At 37.5% G+C, this 26,294-nt stretch overlaps 1 protein-coding gene across 1 annotated transcript; it reads left to right on the forward strand.

Annotated features, from left to right (window-relative positions):
- The first annotated feature begins 18,943 nt into the window (after positions 1-18,943).
- Positions 18,944-21,677, forward strand: LOC117164023 (glutathione S-transferase-like). The gene is made up of 4 exons (XM_076626248.1): positions 18,944-19,237; positions 20,207-20,342; positions 20,654-20,821; positions 21,079-21,677. The coding sequence occupies exons 3-4, from the start codon at positions 20,677-20,679 to the stop codon at positions 21,384-21,386; spliced, it is 453 nt and encodes a 150-aa protein (XP_076482363.1). The 5' UTR covers positions 18,944-19,237; positions 20,207-20,342; positions 20,654-20,676; the 3' UTR covers positions 21,387-21,677.
- The last annotated feature ends 4,617 nt before the right edge of the window (positions 21,678-26,294 follow it).

Genomic DNA, 26,294 nt, shown 5'->3' on the forward strand with positions numbered 1-26,294 from the left:
CCTAAAATTTAAGTACAGAAATCTTCAAAACCTGACTCGGCAACTCAAATTATTATTGCGTTATAAAAGCAAACGCGGATTGCTCAATGTCATAGGCTCAGTATCCAAAACTTTATTCGGAACTCTCGACGAAAACGATTTAGAACTCATTAACAAGAACATCGATACATTATTTGATTCCAACAATAAAATAAAAACAATTCTTAGTAACCAAACCGCACTCATCAAACGCGTGCTAGACAATACCAAAACAAATCAACTTGAAAACTTAGCCAACGATATACACAAGATTGAAAACCACAATGAAAAAAACGAAATATTAGTCTCCCTATTAATTCAAACCGAATCTACCATATCAGAACTCCATATAAACATCGACGAAATTTTTAACACTGTTATGTTAGGGAAACAAGGAATCATAAACCCACAAGTTATAGAACCCGAATAATTCTTAAAAACACTTGACCAAATAACGAGACAAAACTTTATGACTAACCATATCGAACCTTCAGTTCAAAACTTTCAACTAATTATAGATCTAAGCAAACTAAAGGTATGGATAAGAGATAACAAACTTATATATACAATAACTGTGCCGCTTTTGGAAAACGATGAATGGAAAATAACTAAAATTTACCCGATGCCTTCCAAACAAAACTCTGTATTCATTGCGCCTGTAATAGAAACGGATTTTTGCCTCTAACCGACTCAGAACAATACACCTTTGTCGATAGTCACTACTTAAACAAATATTGTAAACGAACGGCAATCATCCACATTTGTAAAAGAACTCAACCGAGTCACAATAGAATCAATTCACCTGAATGCAGATCAGAATTAATTACTAATCGACAGACGGTCAAAACTTGCCCGACTGCTGTCTTCAAGCTGGAAGAATTGACGTTCGTACCTTTGCAGACGGAAAACCATTATATTATTATTCCTGCGAAAAATGTACAAATCGACGTGTTATGTAAGACACATAAAATCCTAGAAATTAGACAACCAAGCTTAATTAGCAGTAAAACCGGGTGCATAATCACATACGATCATAATATTATGAAAATAGGAGGATCACATAAAAATATCTCTTACGAAACCAAATTTAAGAATAGCATATACAGCTTCGAAGAAACAGATGTTCCAATATTAGAGAAAATATTAGAAACAGCTCCAAAAGTAACTCACAATTTTAACCAATATAAAGCCAACCTCGACACATTACAAACACAAATCAGTACCCTGCAATTTGAGCGACGCATAAATTCATTGAAGGAATATGGCATATCCACACTACAAATATTAGGAATCATAGCCCTAGGACTAGGAACAATATATGTAATGTACAAATGTAAACTTTTCGAATGTCTACGCCGATCATTTCCTAAAAATGTACGTATCAAAATACTCTGCGCTACCGCTCGCGTAAACAGGATCGATCAAACATCAACAGTACCAAGGACGGTCACCTTCCAAAATATCACCGAAGACGAAGATGAGGGGATCATTCAACTTAGAAGCCCCACCAGAGCCTTACGCTTTAGCGGAGCAAAGCGAAGCTAAGGAGGGGGGAATGTCCCGGTGGTCGTGAGAACGCAACGAAAGGATGGTTATGCCTCACATACCTTGGTCAGCAAAATGATGGCTAAGCAGTAATAGAAACCCTATGTGACCGGCATCCAGCGATAGCCCCTCCACAGGAGCCGGGTCCTTGATATAAAAAAGTACCTCTCGAGTCGTTGTAAGAACATTCTTTTCTGTGCTGTTTGACCATTCTGTATTGTTACTCTGTCAGTGTTCAATAAATTTTCTAATAACAATCAAAATTTAAGTACGAATTTCTCACCTTGCGTGCGGAACGTGAAATTACCCCGAATCGACGTGACAAAATTTGCGATCCTGCCAGGATCCATTCATCGCATCCAGAGGAAACTTCAACGGGAACTCTACGGATTCTACAGCGAAGGACCACGGTCACCTCCTTGATCAAAAGAAGGATCTGCAAAGAATCTCGGTAAGCTGGCTTTCGTACATTATCGAAACCGTAAGCCTGAAATACGTTCTGAAGATAGTGACTCTTCTTCCGCCGAAAGTGTCATATTTCTCAGCATGAACCCAACTGACAAGAGTACCGCTAAACAAAACGAACTAATCGCTACCCTGATTGAACAATTTGAAAGCCTAACTCACGAGTTTAGAAGCTTTAGAAACAGCACCGATCAAAACATTAAAAACATAAAAGAATTTGCGGAAACTAGCGATAGAAATCGCTCTAAAGAAATACGCGATCTTGCAAAAACCATGGAAATAAAATACGACACCGAGACTGACCAGTCGCAAATAAACGCCCATTTAGAAACCGCTGCTGATAACGTAACGGATGACGAAACTGACGGACCGAACACGTCACAAAGACCACGAGCCGCATCTAGCCGCGCCGCGATTAAACCAATAAACAACTACAACGAAGATCGAGGGCTCGAGGCAGATAAGGCCATACGAACTGTCGAGACACTACGTGGTCAAGATGACGTAGGCGTTGAAGATTTCATCTTATCGGTCCGCAAAGCAAGAGCTAGGTGCAAGGCAAGTGACAGAGAGCTATTATTAGATCTCATACTGATCGAAAAGATTACCGACAACGCGAAACGAAACATACGATATCTAAAAATCAACTCGTTCGAAGACTTATATTCATGCTTAAGACAACACGTATTAACACCAACAACTATTAGCAACTGTAGGGACAAATTAAAGAATTTAAAACAAGGGGCAACAGAAAGTGTACAATCTTTTGACTCCAGATTCCGACAACAGCTAAACGAATTAAATTATGCAGTCCAAAACGAAAACCGCACACCAACAGAACGACGCGTAGCTATAGATATTGAAGAACGCGAAGCACTTAAAACATATTTGCTCAACTTACGATACGAGATAGGACAGATGGTGGTATCTAGCGATCCAAAGAACCTGAACCTTGCCCAACGACTAGCAGCTGATAGAGAACAATGGTTACGAGAAGCAAATCGTGTTGCCAACCGCCCAAAGAATCAATCTCACAACATTACATTAGTATCCAAGCGAACTACTACCGATTCACAGCCACAAACTTCTGCTCAGCTACCTAGCCGACCATTAGACGACCGCATGAAACCGAAGTGTCCAAAGTGTTTACGAATTGGACACACAGCCGAAAAATGCTACTCTCGAAATTTTCCATTTGCCAGCCAAGGAAAGATTCCACCTCGAGTAAACCAAACAACGGAGAACCCAGAGGAAGCTTACATCGAGTTAACTGCACCACCACCGGAAGATTACTATCAATCGTACTGCAACGAAGAGACGGAGGAAGAGCCAGATTCCTCATCGATACCGGAGCAGGAATCAACCTTATAAAAGAAAAAGCCTCACTAAACGTCCAAACTTCTAACCCAAAAACCTTCCTAATGGGAAGTGACAAACATACCACTAACAAAATTTGCAACTTAACCATGCTCAAGAAAAATCATCAATTCTACGTAGTCCCTAACAACTTTCCCCTAATCGAAGATGGAATAATCGGACTCCCATTCCTTACAAAGTATCAGTACAGCGTCACTAACAATAAACTAACCTTGGACGAAATTATATTACCATTCCAGGAAACCGATAGCAAGATAAGACCAGGCGAAACTCTAATCTCAGCCCAATACATCGAAGGAAAGCCCACAACAGTATGTTTCATCAACACTGGTAAGCAAATCTGTCACATTACAAACGAAATAGAGAAACCCGATAAACTAAGCCAAATTAATAAATTCGCACAAATAATACGTACCAAACATATTGATCCAGAACTTCGAGAACCCCTTGAGAAAATCCTCATCAATTACTTAGACGTTTTTAATATGGAAACAGACTCATTACCATGTACCAACTTGACAGAACATACAATCACACTCAAGACAGACAAACCTATAAACATCAAATCTTATAGACAGCCCGAATGTCATAAAAAGGAAATCGAGACTCAAATCAACGACATGTTAGACAAACAAATCATAGAACCATCGGACAGTCCATATAACGCACCAATTTGGGTAGTTCCAAAAAAATTAGATGCATCAGGCAAACAAAAATGGAGAATCGTTATAGATTTTAGAAAATTAAACGAGCAAACAGACCAAGACGCGTATCCTTTACCAAATTCGGACGAAATACTCGAGCACTTAGGCAAAGCTAAATTTTTCTCGGCCCTAGACCTCTCGTCAGGATTTCACCAGATACCTATGGAGCAAAATTCCAAAAAATATACTGCATTCTCAACCCCACAAGGTCACTTCCACTATAATCGCATGCCCTTCGGCCTTAAAAACGCACCGGCGACGTTTCAACGTATGATGGATACCGCGCTACGGGGGTTAATAGGAAATAACTGTTTCGTATACCTGGATGACATTATAATATTCGGGAGCACCATCCAAGAACATAACCGAAATCTAGCCATTATACTAGACAGACTACAAAATTTAGGATTAAAAATACAACCGGACAAATGCGAATTTTTGAAACCGGAATTAGAATACTTAGGACACGTAGTAACAAAGGAAGGAGTAAAGCCTAATCCCAAAAAGATTCAAGCCGTGAAAGACTTTAAAACACCAAAGACCGCGACCCACATAAAGTCATTCTTAGGACTCGTTGGATACTATAGAAAATTTATACGTAATTTTTCTAAAATCGCAAAACCATTGACAGATCTCACAAAAAAGGACACTCCATTCTACTGGACCGATAGACAACAACTTGCATTTGACACACTAAAACAAAAACTCTGCGAAGCCCCTGTACTACAATATCCAGACTTTGACAAAACATTCACATTAACAACAGACGCAAGTAACGAAGGGTTAGGAGCAATACTCTCCCAAGACGGACATCCATGCTGTTATATATCCCGAACTTTGAACCCTCCTGAAAAGAATTATTCCACAACCGAGAAAGAGTTATTAGCAATAGTATGGTCAATCAAAAGACTAAGACAATACCTACTTGGTAGAAAATTTAAAATTCAAAGCGATCATCAAGCCTTGAAATGGTTAAAGAATGTTAAAGACCCCTCATCGAGACTCATGCGATGGCGTTTGAGACTCGAGGAGTACGATTATGAAATCGAATACAAAAAAGGAAAAGAAAATACAGCTGCAGATGCTCTATCCCGATTGTATCCTATCACTAATGAAGAAATCCAACCCAATGTAGAAAACCCGGACTATTATGACGAGTATATAGACTGGAAAATCAATATCACCCCAGCTCCGATAACCCAAAAACCTAACAGACCACACTTTAAACAAATTACAAAGACCGAACTGGGAGACTTTAACGAACAGCATTGGTTGCGTCAATTAACCAAACACTTTATTAAACACCGAACCGGACGCTTACAAATAGGAATAAACGACAATAGCTTCAGCACGTTAGAAAAGGTAAATATTCAACTCATGCTAAGGTTTCTAACAACTAGATTCCCTCAAATTAAATTAATATTTGGACAAGATCCGCCAGTAGACTACGATAACGAACAAAAACAAACGATACTACGCGAAAATCATAACGAATTAGTAGGACACTTAGGTATACACCGCACCGTGAAACGAATACAAGAGCACCATCACTGGACAAACCTAGAACAAGACGTTACAGAATTCATACAAAACTGCGAAACCTGCCAACGAGAAAAGCTAAATCGTATCAGGGCCAAGGAACAACCTATGATAACTGACACACCGCTTAATCCTAATGACAAAATCGCAATGGACATATTCGGACCTCTCACCAAAACCAAACGGGGCAATCAGTTTATCCTGTCTATCCAAGATCAATTAACCAAATATCTCATCCTCATACCCTTAAAAGACCAAACAGCCAACTCAATCATTAACGAACTTTTGGATCACTATGTGTACATATTTTCCGCACCAAAAAGTATTCTGACGGACATGGGACGAAATTTCGTATGTAAATTGATGGACACATTTGAAAGGGCTTTCAAAATCCGACACATAAAAACCACTTCTTTCCATCCACAATCTAACGGATCCCTTGAACGAACGCATGCCGTAGTAAAGGACCTTATTCGAACTTGTACGACCGACCGACAGAACGACTGGGATGAAAACTTAAAATTAATATGCATGGGATATAATACTTCAGTACACGAGACGACCGGACATACCCCATTCGAACTAACATTTGGACGACAAGCTAACATGCCATCCTCAATATCAACCACTCCTAGCCTAACCAGAGAACAATTGTTTAACCTCTGGAAAAATCGACACAACGCCTATATAGCTAAAGCAAGACGAGTTACCGAATCTAACAAAAAGCGATACCAGAGGGATCAAATGCGAAAAATTATTAAAACACAGACGATATTCCGAGTAAAAGATAAAGTATGGGTACATAACGATCACAAAACTAACAAGCTAGACCACGAATGGCTAGGACCTGCAGAAATCCTCTCATCCAATCCACCCACCTATCTTATCGAATATTCCAACGGTCACACGCAAAGAATCCACGGTAACAGGCTAAAACCCTACCTTTCAGGAAGAAGACCATAACATGGATCATCATAACACTCGAGTACATTAGAAGCGATCTAGAAGTAAAACCATTGAATTACGCCAACATATTCCTGGAACACATTGACAATTGCTATCTGTGCAACGAACAAATAGATATCACCCTTATAGTAGGCCTTAACGATCCAATTGACCAAGTTAATAGATTACAACGCGTAATAGATTTAATAGACCGTCAATGTAAACCACCTTGCGCTTACATACCAGAAATAAGCAGCCTAAAATTTAAGTACAGAAATCTTCAAAACCTGACTCGGCAACTCAAATTATTATTGCGTTATAAAAGCAAACGCGGATTGCTCAATGTCATAGGCTCAGTATCCAAAACTTTATTCGGAACTCTCGACGAAAACGATTTAGAACTCATTAACAAGAACATCGATACATTATTTGATTCCAACAATAAAATAAAAACAATTCTTAGTAACCAAACCGCACTCATCAAACGCGTGCTAGACAATACCAAAACAAATCAACTTGAAAACTTAGCCAACGATATACACAAGATTGAAAACCACAATGAAAAAAACGAAATATTAGTCTCCCTATTAATTCAAACCGAATCTACCATATCAGAACTCCATATAAACATCGACGAAATTTTTAACACTGTTATGTTAGGGAAACAAGGAATCATAAACCCACAAGTTATAGAACCCGAATAATTCTTAAAAACACTTGACCAAATAACGAGACAAAACTTTATGACTAACCATATCGAACCTTCAGTTCAAAACTTTCAACTAATTATAGATCTAAGCAAACTAAAGGTATGGATAAGAGATAACAAACTTATATATACAATAACTGTGCCGCTTTTGGAAAACGATGAATGGAAAATAACTAAAATTTACCCGATGCCTTCCAAACAAAACTCTGTATTCATTGCGCCTGTAATAGAAACGGATTTTTGCCTCTAACCGACTCAGAACAATACACCTTTGTCGATAGTCACTACTTAAACAAATATTGTAAACGAACGGCAATCATCCACATTTGTAAAAGAACTCAACCGAGTCACAATAGAATCAATTCACCTGAATGCAGATCAGAATTAATTACTAATCGACAGACGGTCAAAACTTGCCCGACTGCTGTCTTCAAGCTGGAAGAATTGACGTTCGTACCTTTGCAGACGGAAAACCATTATATTATTATTCCTGCGAAAAATGTACAAATCGACGTGTTATGTAAGACACATAAAATCCTAGAAATTAGACAACCAAGCTTAATTAGCAGTAAAACCGGGTGCATAATCACATACGATCATAATATTATGAAAATAGGAGGATCACATAAAAATATCTCTTACGAAACCAAATTTAAGAATAGCATATACAGCTTCGAAGAAACAGATGTTCCAATATTAGAGAAAATATTAGAAACAGCTCCAAAAGTAACTCACAATTTTAACCAATATAAAGCCAACCTCGACACATTACAAACACAAATCAGTACCCTGCAATTTGAGCGACGCATAAATTCATTGAAGGAATATGGCATATCCACACTACAAATATTAGGAATCATAGCCCTAGGACTAGGAACAATATATGTAATGTACAAATGTAAACTTTTCGAATGTCTACGCCGATCATTTCCTAAAAATGTACGTATCAAAATACTCTGCGCTACCGCTCGCGTAAACAGGATCGATCAAACATCAACAGTACCAAGGACGGTCACCTTCCAAAATATCACCGAAGACGAAGATGAGGGGATCATTCAACTTAGAAGCCCCACCAGAGCCTTACGCTTTAGCGGAGCAAAGCGAAGCTAAGGAGGGGGGAATGTCCCGGTGGTCGTGAGAACGCAACGAAAGGATGGTTATGCCTCACATACCTTGGTCAGCAATATGATGGCTAAGCAGTAATAGAAACCCTATGTGACCGGCATCCAGCGATAGCCCCTCCACAGGAGCCGGGTCCTTGATATAAAAAAGTACCTCTCGAGTCGTTGTAAGAACATTCTTTTCTGTGCTGTTTGACCATTCTGTATTGTTACTCTGTCAGTGTTCAATAAATTTTCTAATAACAATCAAAATTTAAGTACGAATTTCTCACCTTGCGTGCGGAACGTGAAATTACCCCGAATCGACGTGACACGGCCTTAGTGTGTTGAGAGAATGAAGAACGAATCGTGTTGATGGAAGTTTGTATGGAATGTAGTAACTTGTGGATTCTTAGAGTAAGGACAAGTGATTGCTGGTAGAGTTTAAAGTTTAAGGTATTTTAATGAGTGATATTCGATAACAAAAGGACAGACTACGATATCTTCGCACGCCGACTCACACTCCGTGTCCGCTCAACTCGCACTCTGCTTCTCGACTGACTCTCTCTGGCCGTTGTCCCATTCTATTGCCCTTTTCCTAGGCCCACCGCACACGTGTTCTGCAGACGCTCGTGGCCAGGGTCACGTAGGTCTTTTCCACGAAACTATGCACTTGAAAAGACCGATGACACATTGATGGGCCCGACGGCGCCTCGGCTCTCGCGACACTGTTCACAGTTCGTCCGATATTTCCCAGGCCTTTCGTCCACGATACTACATTCGGCCATCCTGCAATAACATCTGCCCTCAGATGTTGCCTTCTATCTCGCTGTCATCAGATGCGTCACTTTCGGCATTTAGGACCCAAGGTGTCATAAAATCGAGGTGTGCACGGGTCCTTCCTTAGGTACTGCTTCGCACGCTTTCTTCTTTTCTTGTAACTTCGACGATTCTCCTCTTGAGTTGCGGCGATCTTCCTCTTCGCGTCCTCACGTAGCTCGCGACGTTGTTCTTCAAACCTCGCGGCCCACTCTTCGTCGATCAGCTTTCTAATCTTCGCCTCTTCCCTGACTTGCATTTCGACCCCGACCAGTAGCTGGAAAGGAGTCTTCCCTGTGCTTCTGTTTACGGTGGAATTCAGGTATTTGTGAACCTGGTCGACATGCTGCCCGTTCCCCCTCGGCGCCAGTCTTCGCGGTCTTCGCGCTACCGGTTTGTCGCTTTTCAGAACTATCTTTGCTGTTATTCCGACGTCTCTCTTCTTCTCCGGCCTATACCCTTTAATAATATCCCGAATGGCTTCGCGGTAATGAGGTTCTCGTACATGCGACAAGTCGATCTCGTCGGATTGTTCTATCGCGTTTACCCTCAGTACATCCGGCGCGTCCTCGTGACCGTCGGTCTGATCGTCGAGTCGTAAAAATGTCACCTCGCCACGTTTGACTCGCAACTCTACCTGGTCTAAAAAATCGGTACCTAAGAGTAGACTGTGTCTTGTCATTACCATCCATGGCCGCTCGTAGCCGTGCGCGTAATTCTACTTTTCTTCCCGTCGTTTTTAAACCCAAACTAGCGAGGCGCTCCTTCAACTCCTTCGTATTCATTTTCTCAACATCCTCACCTTCGTTACGATCACGCTCAGCTCTCTGTACATTTTCTAAATCTCGTTGACCGGTTAGCTCTTCACCGCCCGTCGATCCCTTACGATACGATTGTCCAACCCTACACGCCCTATTCAGCCTTGCAATCAGCACTGACCTCGCACCCGATATAGGGAGGTTCATTCGCGCGAGCTTATTCCTCAGCTCCTCCAGCGTCGAACCCTCTTCACCCGACAATCGTTCGTCCCCGACGTTGGCCATTTTTCACACAACACAAACTTAAACAGTCAACGATATCGTCTTTTACCGCACCGCGTACCGGTAAATTCACAACTAGCTCGAATAGCTCTGTTAAACAGTTTCGTTTTCTGTCTTGTCCAATCCCGGACGAGCCCCCAAAAATATGTAGTAACTTGTGGATTCTTAGAGTAAGGACAAGTGATTGCTGGTAGAGTTTAAAGTTTAAGGTATTTTAATGAGTGATATTCGATAACAAAAGGACAGACTACGATATCTTCGCACGCCGACTCACACTCCGTGTCCGCTCAACTCGCACTCTGCTTCTCGACTGACTCTCTCTGGCCGTTGTCCCATTCTATTGCCCTTTTCCTAGGCCCACCGCACACGTGTTCTGCAGACGCTCGTGGCCAGGGTCACGTAGGTCTTTTCCACGAAACTATGCACTTGAAAAGACCGATGACACATTGATGGGCCCGACGGCGCCTCGGCTCTCGCGACACTGTTCATAGTTCGTCCGATATTTCCCAGGCCTTTCGTCCACGATACTACAGGAATATACTGATTGCTTTTAACATTCATTAGTTCCAGTTATTACCGATATTTTTGTCATTTAGTTAGGGTTTTCCCTTTAGATTACGTTGTGATAGAGAACTGTTATTTGTGTATTCCTACAGAAACATACGAACTATATAAACTGTTGACACGATGTTGTGCTTTTGTATTATAGAGATAATAATAAAACCATCACACAATCATTAATTATGTTTTTTATTATATTAATTAAGAATTGAAGATTACCTGCTTGGTGATCTTGATAATATCGTATTTTACAAATGTTGAACAAAAAAAAATGTATGATTATTTTATTCTGTTAGGGAAGTGATACATTTACACTGTACATGAGAGTGTGTGTGTAAGGGTTAGAGGGCGTCAAGGACTCAGTGGAGACAAAAGACTGTTGCCAGATGTTAGAAGAATCTAGGCTAGTCGGTTGGCAACCAGCGTGCGTGCAAGACGTTCTTAGAGAGGAATATAGGTGTATAACTGTTGTATGGGAAATATAGTCAATAATTTGTATTCCCAAATCCTCGAATTTCCTTACATATTCAATACGTTATGAGGGTTGCTTTAAAAAAAATACGAGTTACATATTTCTTTGAAAAAAGCATGATTTTTATCGATACAATAATGTTCTTCTGTTATCGCTTTAAAGTTGAGTACTTCGTTGATTACACGAGAGAACTCGCCTACAGCAAACAAGATACGACCGTGTGTAAAGTAATTAATCTGTTTGCTCGTTACTAGCTACACATAAGGCTTGCGTAAAAAAAAATATGCATTTCAGTTCAGGCGGAGAATTATGTAGGAAGCCATTTTGTCGATCAATAACTTAGTTAATAAAAGATCAAATTTTCATGTACATAAATGTAAGTAGCGTTCAAGTATTAATCATTACATACAATTTTTGTATAATTCGTTATCTTGGTCACTTACATCTTACAAATGATATATAGATAATATTTATGACATACATTGGAGCTATCTTTTAGTTAACGCCATTTTTTCTTGTTTTCTCTGTACTTTTACTATTCTTCCAAAAATATCAAAGGATCGATGACTTCAAATTAAACTAGAATTGCTTCGGTATATTGTCAATCAATGGCTATTTGTATTCACATCTATATCAAAGGAAAACCGATTGCAAAATTAATTACCCTTGCAATTCCGCAATCTGAAACTATGTGTGATCGACCTTGAAGATGACAAATCTCAATGTTTGAAGTAGTACAAAAGGATGATAATTTAATTTCGCTTTATCAAACTGTACAAAATTTGTATACACATACAGAAAAAAAAACGGAGTTCAAACATTAATGAACATGAATTATCGGTTATTATTGCTGAGTAATTATTAGGATTAGAGCTTTGGAGTATCGATCGTATCGAGTTTTAACTATCGGTTTCCGCAATTTATTGTTTTTCTAAATTATGTCTGAATGGTATCAGTTTTTGAATATTTTATAGTTTACACTCCAACATACTGACGTAAGCTATCGAAAATAATTGTAAATTATGCAATATCATTTTTTTTGTATTTCATAATCTAAATTTCAATCTATTTTTTGTATTTAACAACCCTTTTTTTATTGTTCGTGTTCCGTCTTGTACGTTCTTCAAAAAATCTTAATTTCTTGTTAGATAAAATCTTGTGTGAATTTACAAAAAATACGATTCTTCGTTTAATTTTTTTCCCTTATTGTCTTTACATATTTGGAGTTTAAACGCGTTATAAGTATGTTCTTTTTTTTTAACATGATTACGTAGAATTCTTATTCTGAATAAATTATTTGTTTCCGCTTCATAACTGTTTCTAAATTACAGTGCATTTAATCTTGAAATGCACAGTAACATTTTATACTTTTTACGTTCTAAGGAATTTTCAGGATCGGTTAAAAATTAAATTACAGTAATGGTAATACTCAATATTAATGTCAGACGTGGATACTTCACTGTTTTGAATTAATTAAGAGATTAATAAGAATTTTAATTAATCCTTCTTCTATAGTATTCACCGTTCTTTTCGAGCTCGTACCATTTCAAATAGACTTTCGAATAGATTTCAAAGATTTGTCTGTTCAAATAAAACGCGATCTTTTTTATTTCCCTATCAGTCGTCCCGTTACTGTTCCGTTGTTTCCAACAGATTGCAGATTCGTTTAAAAAACATTTGTAACGAAAAACAAACCCACTCGCAGAAATGTTATTCAATATCGCATTTATAACTTTCATAGACATCCTCCTCTCATTGCTATCATTGTAAACAGATTGAAACTTCGTTTGCAAACACTCGCGATTAAAAAAAAAAAAAAAAAGAAGAATTAATCTTAAACAATTTTATCTTGTGTTCCATTTATAATTTTCATAATTGTCTTCCCGACGTTGTATCATTTTAAATGGCTTTTTTCTATCCATCTATGTTGCAGCGAGATCAACGGTCCTAATTACTAAATTGCACGATGTGTTCATACAAATTCACTTTTTATGAACGCGATGAAACGAAATGAAACCTAAGTAGAGATTTGTTTTCTCATCAAGTATAACGAGTTTTATACTTTGGATAGATTGCCTCGTTGTGAGAAGGTCTTAATCGTTTATAATTGCGATTAAGTAATTGCAATAAGTCATATTTTTAAGAAACGTTCTCACATGCTGTCACACACTCTAATTAGAAAAGGATCATGAAACATTCGGTTTATGATATTATTTGTTTGTAAATCTTCCTGCTTCCGGAAACTTTTTTAAATATGAAAATATTTATATACAAAATTAAATATTTTTTTCAATATCAACACTTCTTGCGTTTATGTTGTCCTAGTCAGAATTATATTATTTCGTGTATCCTGTTGCTTTTTATATGATAGTCCTCCCGTTGGCCGCGGATTCGTTATCAAGCCTGAGGCCCTCGTCACTAGTGTAACTATCGACAATAAAGGTACCCCACGCGCGACCGGACGATGGAGAACTTCAACGCAGAACCGCTACCTCCCGCGAGCCCTCCTCGACATATATATTATTATATATATTATATATACTATTATATCTATATAATATATGTATTTATATCTAAAAATATACGTACAAATATATCTATTTAAAAAAATAAAGTTGACCGTCATATATCGCCAATAATATCGCGTGCGTATAAAGAAACTAATTACATTTAATTCCTTTTTTACATTTATTTACTTTTTATTATTATTTTTTTCACAACTAATTACATTTAATTATTACATTTACATACATTTAACTATTATTACATACATTTACATACATTTAATTATTATTTTTTTCATAATTATATCTCGTTTGAAATATTTTTCGACATAATTAATTGTTTCAAAAACACATATTCCAGCCTTCTAAATGATTTATTTTGCGTATTATACGAATTATTCCATCTATAAATAAATTGTTCTCTCTACGCACAAACACGCACACAGTCTGTTAATTACACGAGTTAATTGTAACATTTTTCTCGATAAGTTGACAGAGCAAGGAAAATGAGCGACGAACATACCTACAAACTAATCTACTCCAATGCCCGTGGTTGTGCCGAACATATACGGTACATATTTGCATATACTGGCATCGAGTATACCGACGAGAGGATCCCCGAAGAACTCTGGCCTGAATACAAGGATTGTAAGCGTGAAGAATCGATTTTTACTTTCATCGTTCAACTCTCAGGTATCTACCATTTACTCAAACTTTTCTGTATATAAAACTTTCGTTTCACGTGCAGGCTAAACTTACTTAAAGTAAAATTTCATACGGAATGAAGACGAACTTTTCATTATGTTTTGCTTCCGTAATATCGTGTTTATCGAATACCAACTTAATTCACTTACGATTCTCGAATTTTTGTGTTGCAATCTTTATTGTTTTCAATGAATCGAAGCATTTCGAATATTTTGAGAAAACCGTAAATAGGTGACTTAAAATAGGAATACAAAAATACTTCTACGTTTCTCGTTAATTTAAAAACTTTTTAGGACTTGTCGGAAAAAAAGGATAAAAAATTGAAATCAGTTCGGAAATGAACAAGAACATAGCTAAAAAGTCGAAAGAACAAAGCAGACATAAAATTCGATCTTCTGTTGCGACATTTCTATCGTAAATGGTATAATAAAAGTTTTACGCAGCATAGTCTTCGATATAATCTTATATGTCGCTTGCAAATAGAGAAACAAAAAATCAACGTAAGTCTGTAAATCAATCCTGTCGGTGTAAAACACAAAATTACGTTCGCAATAGACATTCGATTTATATTCCTTGCATTTCAATTTTCATTACAAGAACCGTGTACATTTTCTAATATTTTTTCCGTGTCTGGTATTATCTTTTATCCTTGATTTTAAAAACTTTATGTTCTTCCCAACAGTCAAAAACACGCGATACCCTGTCCATCGTAATCGTAAGAAAAGAAAAAAAGGAGAAAGAAGACATTTCTGTATTTCTTTACTAGGCCATGTTGATTAAAACCGAAATGATTTCGATTCATCTATTCACAAGAACGCAACGGCCTCGGAAGCTGTGTTGTGATTTCCTATCGATCGTTTCCCTCTACACAGTGTTCATATGAGCCATGTTTGTTCTTAGCAATGCCTTATAAAAAGCTGCCTGTGCTGGAGATAGACGGGAAGCCGGCAGCGCAGAGTAACGCTGTGGCGCGATACTTGGCGAGGAAGTACGATCTAATGGGAAAGAACGAATGGGATGCGATGATATGCGACGTGCTCGTCGATACTCTTGGAGATTTGAAGCAAGGTGAGTAACTGATGAGATGACTTTGCATTTGTCTCACCACAGAGACAGACGTTCAAGAATTCATTGTGAAAAGACGAGTACAAACAAGATACGTATGTCTTTCCGTTAAGCGAATGTTACAGTTTGTTTGCAAAAGTCAGTTTTTAGATTATAGAATCGTAGATAGAATTTAGAGGATAGAAACTTTTAGTAGTCACTTTTAGTTTAGTAAATTCTTATCGACAATAAGCAGACTACGTTATGATACAACGATTCCAACTGAAGATTTCTATCGACATCACGAATTCGATGGCTTCCAAAAATCGTGTTCTTACACCGCCAACGTAACGTCACGCCAGTCGAATCGAAAAATTATTACTAGACAGAGAAGGTGAACAATAAACGAGGTAAATAGGCTACCGATTGAATAATATCATAACGATCGTATCTCTGGTTTTTGCTTGTCTTTTATATTTGTTTCAAATGTATAAAATATAATCGTATCGATATCGTCCACGATTAAAGCCATCCATCCGCCATCGACGAGGAACGAACGATTATATTTTATCATTTATGCGAATCCTTCTCTTCTCTTCTTTCTCTATTTACGCCCCTCGCCTTGCTTCGTACGATGATTCACAATTCGATGCACCTGAACAGCTGGAACGTCGCAGATTTTTCCGTACGATAACAAACGTGTTTTTGATGGCCTGCTTTAAACCGTGACGATCGCCATGACGTGCATCAATTGTCGAATGATGTAGTGCGACGATACTCCTACGCAACTTTTTTTTACGCTGTTTTTTCCTCTATTTTTTCTTCCTGTGTGTTATCACATGATCATGAGATACCTGTATAGAAGATGCAAAGAGTCTGTGAAGAATTTACAGATATTTAAGATTATCATAATGTTTAAGCAAAAGCTAAGACGCAAAATATTGCTCAAGATGTAATTATGTAATATTTACTCAATTTCTAGAAGACTGTTTATATCTTGTTGTTATTCTTGATATGGAGATAAATATAGTATACTTTATTAAGACCTAGATAAAAGACTTTTTTCTCGTTTCTCTTCTCTTACTTAATCACTAAGAGTTATATAACGTTTATTCGATAATTCTGCTTCTCCTGACCTTTCCACAAATGGTTGTTTATATCTCGACATTCTTGGTACTTTTAATCAAATTTTAATAACAGTACTTTACTCGTCAGAAGTAAATAAAAAAGCTCTAAGTAGAAGCAAGGATTTACTTACCTTTCCTTTCTCGAATCTCAGTTAGCAATGTTGTTCCTCTTGAAAGATTTTCCAAGTTTCCAAGACAATTTCCACGCTGGTAACATTGTATATATTTCAAGTATCGTGAACCACAGGAACTTGTTGAGGCAATATTGAAGAAAGCAAAGAGAATGAAGAAATTGTAGGAACTATGAGAGGCTACTTCTTCTTTCACAACTTATTTTCTCTTCGTTTGGGGGAAAAAACACAAATGAACGTAACGGTTGGTTTCAGCTATCTGCTACTATCGCATGGAGGAGAATCCTGAAAAGAAGGAAGCGAGGAAGAATCAACTTTTGAACGAAACAATACCATTTTACTTGACTAAATTCGACCAGATTATTGGCGAAAATGAAGGATATATCATTCCTTCTACCGTAAGATTTTTTATCCAAATTTAATGTTAAAATTTTTAGTCTTTGTGCAAACTGGGCCATGTTGTCCATAAAAAATTATTGAAACTTTGTTGCGACAAGACAGCTTTAATTGTTGAGAGCAGAGTGTATCTTTAAAATTCATTCCTGTTAGTTTATGTACAAATGAATTTGCCAAGATTTTCAGCTTTTAGATAATTATTCATGTATCTTCCTCATCAAGTTTGATAGAAATTATTACTATCGTAATCAAAGCAAAGATTAAGATATGTAAAATCATTTCTCTGGATATGACACTCTTGTTTAATGAGTGATAAATGATACCATTCGAAATATCATATTTATATAATATATAATGATACTTATAAGTGTAATCACTTAAGTACAGATATCTGAATTTTTCTCACTGTCACTGACATAGATACGTATTATCGTTCCTTAGATTACTTGACCAGTTTATTTCTTTCATCACTGTGTTATTATATAATAATAATAAATAGTCACATTAAATTAATTTAGTATGATTATGTTGTTTAATAATACGTGTTTCATTGCAAAATATTTAGTTAAAATGTGTATCGAATCGTTGTAATTCCAAAGATGTCAATTGATGTAATGTAATAATAAAGTATAAAGTATAATAAAGTATAAAGTATAATTTCGTCTGTGGTATAATCTTTCTATTCCATTTTGTTACGTCGCACCGCGAGCAATATGGCAACCAGATGTCACCGGATGCTCGCAGCGTATCCTCCATAGTTTCAAGTACCTTCCATAAATCTCATAGATTTCCTAGAAAAGGTCCTTCAAACCAAACAAACGTCTGTTTCCGAAGAATTTCTAAAGACTATTGTCTACCCCGACTGGACAAGGGAAAGTTAGTTTTTCTCACGTATGCTGCAACTTTCCTCCCACTAACCACTTTCTCTCGAGGGCGGTTAAGACCCTTCGTTAACCAATTAACAACGAAGCCACTTCCTTCACTCTCCTAACTAAAATCGTCACCAACAAATCCGATGGTCCCGTGCGCTAGACACACCCATCCTTAGCTTTCCTCCGAGACAGCATCGTCTCCCAAGACAGTTCTGATTTCACATCCTTCGAACGGTCAATATCCTTCCACCGGGTAGGACACACCCACAGATCAGTCACTCATTCATCTCGTACATATTCTCAACGCGAGAATTGATTGTAATTTCAACAAATAAATAAAAAAAAAAATCTCGTACATACGCACCAGCGTAACTGCCTTCGTTATAAGTTGTTGGAATAAACGGTGAAATATAACTTACTATACTGTGTCATATTCATTTAACCACCTCTTATCTTAACCGAAACAGGGGAACGACTACTTCGCGGCGTCGATTCACCGAATCGTAGCGAGAATTTACGCCTCTCGCTACTGCGACTGCGTCTCTCCGCGAACGGTCGTAACACATTGATCGACAGAAGTACTAAACTCTAATAACATAAATTTATATATTTTCTATTTCCCAGCCACCAGTTTTATAGATTTTTCTATCTTCTGTACTACTTTTATCCCTTTTATTTTTTCTTACATGAGATTATTGTAAATTTAATATCATTTGTTCGCAATATTTGTTATTTATCTTTCATTGAATTTGAAATTTCGCGCTTCAATGTTGTGTGTTGTTCGACGTTTTATCGAACGATGTTTATCGAACTAGTTTATGAATACATACATAATCATTAAAGAATCTATAAACCTTACTAGTTTGTTTTTACTAAGTTTTGTTACAGAAAACATGTTCTCATAAATTTTCAACTTTAATTTATGGAAATTTATTAACCTTAAACTATAAAATCATTCAATGAGTCTTTCCGGATGTTTTTATGTAGTCATAATTTCACATATCAGCACAGCTCCACCAATAGGATAAGAGTTACGTGGAAGCAACAGGGGGGAAGAAGAACATATAGAGATCTAAAGGTTATTTTTGTCTCATTCAAGTTTCTGTTAACCGGCTTGGAAATTTCCTGTGCTTGTTTCGACTTTGAAGTCTTAAAAAAAAAATTGTAAGTAAATAGTATATATATAGTATATATATCCTGAGTCAAAGTTTCTCTTTATAAATAATAAACCGTTTAAAAACTATATTTTGTATGTTTTTTCCTTATTCATAATTAAATAATAAATATGAAATACTTCTACAGAAAGCCGACATCCTTCAATTAACCGAACAGCAGATGATTTAAAAATTAGTAGTTGAAAGAAATAAATGTTATTACATGTTCATAATTGATCGATAAATTTAAATATACAATTGGAAAATGTTTCTTCTTTATTGATAACTAAATAATACAGATAAGATACAAGATACTTGTACGAAAAGTCGGCGCGTCGTTCAATTAACGGAACAGCAGAGGATTTGAAAATTAGTAGTTGAAAGAAATAAATGTTATCATATGTTCATAATTGATCGATAAATTTAAGTATGCAATTAGAAAATGTTTCTTATGTTTGGAAAAATATATAATCACTGCTGAATGTTTTGTAGTTACGAAAGTTGTATACAAACATACATTGTACATACGACTAGTAATGGTACTAAATTACTGTTAGAGGGTCTTGGGTGTATAGAACCATATGGTTAAATTAATACTAGAGATAACGAATCGCGCGAATGTAATTAATATTTTGAAGTGCGTTGTTTGCATTAATTGATAGTTTTCTTATAAACTTTTTTATAAACAATTTCATTGCTATAGAAAAAAGATATGCTGCCGGTAATATGTCTATCCTACTTAAATAGAAAGTGCAATATTTTGTTATAATATTTGGCGCAAGTTTATACATTATTACATCCAAAAATAATATTCTTTTTATATCTAAGCTATATTAAAATATAAAGATACAAATAGCTATGCGAGTAGTTAGTAGTTGATGCTTTTTACTTAAATTGTCTTATACTTCATAATTTGTAATAATATAATTCTTGTCATCAATGATTCTTCGTTTTTACTTTGTATATACTATACTTCCAGGAAGATGCCGCTCTATAAATTGACTTACTTCCCAGTTACGGCATTGGCAGAACCAATCCGTTCTTCTTCAGCTATGCTAGTATTCCATTTGAAGATGAACGTATCAAAAAGGACGTCTGGCCAGAAATAAAGCCCTGTAAGCTTAAAATTTAAAGAAGTTCTGTTTCTTAAATCTCATCTTTCCTAATTTAACTAAAGTAGCTAAATAAAGTAGAACACAATTATGCAGAGTATAACAGAGATTATTGTTTACTCTCCATTTCTCTATAAGATATGTGGGAGAACAATAGGTATTGTTAAGGAGACAATGCCCTTCGTTTGCTGATAAATTATCAATAAATTAAATTATATCTTTCCAAAACAGATAACAGGAAGCTAGATATTTAAGAAGCATCATAATCTGTTTGTTCGATAGAATCTTTGATTCTATTAGTTGTATGGTTTTAGTGACTCCTTATGGCCTGCTTCCTATGCTCGTAGCTGATAGAAGGAAGGTTGCTCAGTCTACAGCTATTTGCCGTTACTTAGCCAAACAATATGACTTAGCTGGAAAGACTGACTGGGCAAATCTTCATATTGATGCCACTGTTGATACTATTCATGATATTCGTCATAGTGAGTATCCAGTGCTGCTTTGCATAAATCTTATGAGAATCTTGATAACAGATAGTACATATCTGTTCAGGTATTTATTAGTTGAAATCCGATTTAATATTTGATTTAATCGAACGATACACGTATGTCAACAATACAAGACAAAGGATTAAAAAGGATTGTAATTCTATCTTCAGTATCATTTAAATTTCGCACAACACTGTATTCAAATTAGTATAACATTAGCGAAGAGTATTTAACTGAAAACAAATTTTCAGAAATTGCCGCCTTCCACTATGAGGAGGACGAGAAGGTCAAAGCTGCAAAACGCAAGGCTGCTGAAGAGACGCTGCCGTTCATTTTAGAACGTTTGGACCAGCAAGTGAAGGAAAATGACGGCTACTTCTACGATGGTACTCTCTCTTGCGCTGATTTAACATTCGTTGCTCTGCTCGATTATTTGAACTTTATGTACAAGTCTGATCTGATCGAGAATTACGAGAATCTGAAGCTGCTGGAGAAAAAGGTCCTCCTTCTGCCCAAGATCAAAAACTGGATTGAGAGACGCCCAATTAGCGAATTCTAAACTTCACGATTGCTTATGGTTTTATAAGCGTTTAAAGATTGCTGTTGTCACGGTGGTCGTGAGAACGCAACGAAAGGATGGTTATGCCTCACATACCTTGGTCAGCAAAATGATGGCTAAGCAGTAATAGAAACCCTATGTGACCGGCATCCAGCGATAGCCCCTCCACAAGAGCCGGGTCCTTGATATAAAAAAGTACCTCTCGAGTCGTTGTAAGAACATTCTTTTCTGTGCTGTTTGACCATTCTGTATTGTTACTCTGTCAGTGTTCAATAAATTTTCTAATAACAATCAAAATTTAAGTACGAATTTCTCACCTTGCGTGCGGAACGTGAAATTACCCCGAATCGACGTGACAAAATTGGCGATCCTGCCAGGATCCATTCATCGCATCAAGAGGAAACTTCAACGGGAACTCTACGGATTCTACAGCGAAGGACCACGGTCACCTCCTTGATCAAAAGAAGGATCTGCAAAGAATCTCGGTAAGCTGGCTTTCGTACATTATCGAAACCGTAAGCCTGAAATACGTTCTGAAGATAGTGACTCTTCTTCCGCCGAAAGTGTCATATTTCTCAGCATGAACCCAACTGACAAGAGTACCGCTAAACAAAACGAACTAATCGCTACCCTGATTGAACAATTTGAAAGCCTAACTCACGAGTTTAGAAGCTTTAGAAACAGCACCGATCAAAACATTAAAAACATAAAAGAATTTGCGGAAACTAGCGATAGAAATCGCTCTAAAGAAATACGCGATCTTGCAAAAACCATGGAAATAAAATACGACACCGAGACTGACCAGTCGCAAATAAACGCCCATTTAGAAACCGCTGCTGATAACGTAACGGATGACGAAACTGACGGACCGAACACGTCACAAAGACCACGAGCCGCATCTAGCCGCGCCGCGATTAAACCAATAAACAACTACAACGAAGATCGAGGGCTCGAGGCAGATAAGGCCATACGAACTGTCGAGACACTACGTGGTCAAGATGACGTAGGCGTTGAAGATTTCATCTTATCGGTCCGCAAAGCAAGAGCTAGGTGCAAGGCAAGTGACAGAGAGCTATTATTAGATCTCATACTGATCGAAAAGATTACCGACAACGCGAAACGAAACATACGATATCTAAAAATCAACTCGTTCGAAGACTTATATTCATGCTTAAGACAACACGTATTAACACCAACAACTATTAGCAACTGTAGGGACAAATTAAAGAATTTAAAACAAGGGGCAACAGAAAGTGTACAATCTTTTGACTCCAGATTCCGACAACAGCTAAACGAATTAAATTGTGCAGTCCAAAACGAAAACCGCACACGAACAGAACGACGCGTAGCTATAGATATTGAAGAACGCGAAGCACTTAAAACATATTTGCTCAACTTACGATACGAGATAGGACAGATGGTGGTATCTAGCGATCCAAAGAACCTGAACCTTGCCCAACGACTAGCAGCTGATAGAGAACAATGGTTACGAGAAGCAAATCGTGTTGCCAACCGCCCAAAGAATCAATCTCACAACATTACATTAGTATCCAAGCGAACTACTACCGATTCACAGCCACAAACTTCTGCTCAGCTACCTAGCCGACCATTAGACGACCGCATGAAACCGAAGTGTCCAAAGTGTTTACGAATTGGACACACAGCCGAAAAATGCTACTCTCGAAATTCTCCATTTGCCAGCCAAGGAAAGATTCCACCTCGAGTAAACCAAACAACGGAGAACCCAGTGGAAGCTTACCTCGAGTTAACTGCACCACCACCGGAAGATTACTATCAATCGTACTGCAACGAAGAGACGGAGGAAGAGCCAGATTCCTCATCGATACCGGAGCAGGAATCAACCTTATAAAAGAAAAAGCCTCACTAACCGTCCAAACTTCTAACCCAAAAACCTTCCTAATGGGAAGTGACAAACATACCACTAACAAAATTTGCAACTTTACCATGCTCAAGAAAAATCATCAATTCTACGTAGTCCCTAACAACTTTCCCCTAATCGAAGATGGAATAATCGGACTCCCATTCCTTACAAAGTATCAATACAGCGTCACTAACAATAAACTAACCTTGGACGAAATTATATTACCATTCCAGGAAACCGATAGCAAGATAAGACCAGGCGAAACTCTAATCTCAGCCCAATACATCGAAGGAAAGCCCACAACAGTATGTTTCATCAACACTGGTAAGCAAATCTGTCACATTACAAACGAAATAGAGAAACCCGATAAACTAAGCCAAATTAATAAATTCGCACAAATAATACGTACCAAACATATTGATCCAGAACTTCGAGAACCCCTTGAGAAAATCCTCATCAATTACTTAGACGTTTTTAATATGGAAACAGACTCATTACCATGTACCAACTTGACAGAACATACAATCACACTCAAGACAGACAAACCTATAAACATCAAATCTTATAGACAGCCCGAATGTCATAAAAAGGAAATCGAGACTCAAATCAACGACATGTTAGACAAACAAATCATAGAACCATCGGACAGTCCATATAACGCACCAATTTGGGTAGTTCCAAAAAAATTAGATGCATCAGGCAAACAAAAATGGAGAATCGTTATAGATTTTAGAAAATTAAACGAGCAAACAGACCAAGACGCGTATCCTTTACCAAATTCGGACGAAATACTCGAGCACTTAGGCAAAGCTAAATTTTTCTCGGCCCTAGACCTCTCGTCAGGATTTCACCAGATACCTATGGAGCAAAATTCCAAAAAATATACTGCATTCTCAACCCCACAAGGTCACTTCCACTATAATCGCATGCCCTTCGGCCTTAAAAACGCACCGGCGACGTTTCAACGTATGATGGATACCGCGCTACGGGGGTTAATAGGAAATAACTGTTTCGTATACCTGGATGACATTATAATATTCGGGAGCACCATCCAAGAACATAACCGAAATCTAGCCATTATACTAGACAGACTACAAAATTTAGGATTAAAAATACAACCGGACAAATGCGAATTTTTGAAACCGGAATTAGAATACTTAGGACACGTAGTAACAAAGGAAGGAGTAAAGCCTAATCCCAAAAAGATTCAAGCCGTGAAAGACTTTAAAACACCAAAGACCGCGACCCACATAAAGTCATTCTTAGGACTCGTTGGATACTATAGAAAATTTATACGTAATTTTTCTAAAATCGCAAAACCATTGACAGATCTCACAAAAAAGGACACTCCATTCTACTGGACCGATAGACAACAACTTGCATTTGACACACTAAAACAAAAACTCTGCGAAGCCCCTGTACTACAATATCCAGACTTTGACAAAACATTCACATTAACAACAGACGCAAGTAACGAAGGGTTAGGAGCAATACTCTCCCAAGACGGACATCCATGCTGTTATATATCCCGAACTTTGAACCGTCCTGAAAAGAATTATTCCACAACCGAGAAAGAGTTATTAGCAATAGTATGGTCAATCAAAAGACTAAGACAATACCTACTTGGTAGAAAATTTAAAATTCAAAGCGATCATCAAGCCTTGAAATGGTTAAAGAATGTTAAAGACCCCTCATCGTGACTCATGCGATGGCGTTTGAGACTCGAGGAGTACGATTATGAAATCGAATACAAAAAAGGAAAAGAAAATACAGCTGCAGATGCTCTATCCCGATTGTATCCTATCACTAATGAAGAAATCCAACCCAATGTAGAAAACCCGGACTATTATGACGAGTATATAGACTGGAAAATCAATATCACCCCAGCTCCGATAACCCAAAAACCTAACAGACCACACTTTAAACAAATTACAAAGACCGAACTGGGAGACTTTAACGAACAGCATTGGTTGCGTCAATTAACCAAACACTTTATTAAACACCGAACCGGACGCTTACAAATAGGAATAAACGACAATAGCTTCAGCACGTTAGAAAAGGTAAATATTCAACTCATGCTAAGGTTTCTAACAACTAGATTCCCTCAAATTAAATTAATATTTGGACAAGATCCGCCAGTAGACTACGATAACGAACAAAAACAAACGATACTACGCGAAAATCATAACGAATTAGTAGGACACTTAGGTATACACCGCACCGTGAAACGAATACAAGAGCACCATCACTGGACAAACCTAGAACAAGACGTTACAGAATTCATACAAAACTGCGAAACCTGCCAACGAGAAAAGCTAAATCGTATCAGGGCCAAGGAACAACCTATGATAACTGACACACCGCTTAATCCTAATGACAAAATCGCAATGGACATATTCGGACCTCTCACCAAAACCAAACGGGGCAATCAGTTTATCCTGTCTATCCAAGATCAATTAACCAAATATCTCATTCTCATACCCTTAAAAGACCAAACAGCCAACTCAATCATTAACGAACTTTTGGATCACTATGTGTACATATTTTCCGCACGAAAAAGTATTCTGACGGACATGGGACGAAATTTCGTATGTAAATTGATGGACACATTTGAAAGGGCTTTCAAAATCCGACACATAAAAACCACTTCTTTCCATCCACAATCTAACGGATCCCTTGAACGAACGCATGCCGTAGTAAAGGACCTTATTCGAACTTGTACGACCGACCGACAGAACGACTGGGATGAAAACTTAAAATTAATATGCATGGGATATAATACTTCAGTACACGAGACGACCGGACATACCCCATTCGAACTAACATTTGGACGACAAGCTAACATGCCATCCTCAATATCAACCACTCCTAGCCTAACCAGAGAACAATTGTTTAACCTCTGGAAAAATCGACACAACGCCTATATAGCTAAAGCAAGACGAGTTACCGAATCTAACAAAAAGCGATACCAGAGGGATCAAATGCGAAAAATTATTAAAACACAGACGATATTCCGAGTAAAAGAT

The sequence above is a fragment of the Bombus vancouverensis genome, chromosome 2 (assembly GCF_051014615.1).
Source record: "Bombus vancouverensis nearcticus chromosome 2, iyBomVanc1_principal, whole genome shotgun sequence".
NCBI classification, from domain to species: domain Eukaryota; kingdom Metazoa; phylum Arthropoda; class Insecta; order Hymenoptera; family Apidae; genus Bombus; species Bombus vancouverensis.

What these genes read in the sequence shown, in the direction of transcription:
- LOC117164023 (XM_076626248.1), top strand. Translation starts at nt 20,677, where the DNA reads ATGCTCGTAGCTGATAGAAGGAAGGTTGCTCAGTCTACAGCTATTTGC. An exon ending in TATTCATGATATTCGTCATA is followed by an intron (nt 20,822 to 21,078) that starts GTGAGTATCCAG and finishes ACAAATTTTCAG; the next exon opens with AAATTGCCGCCTTCCACTAT.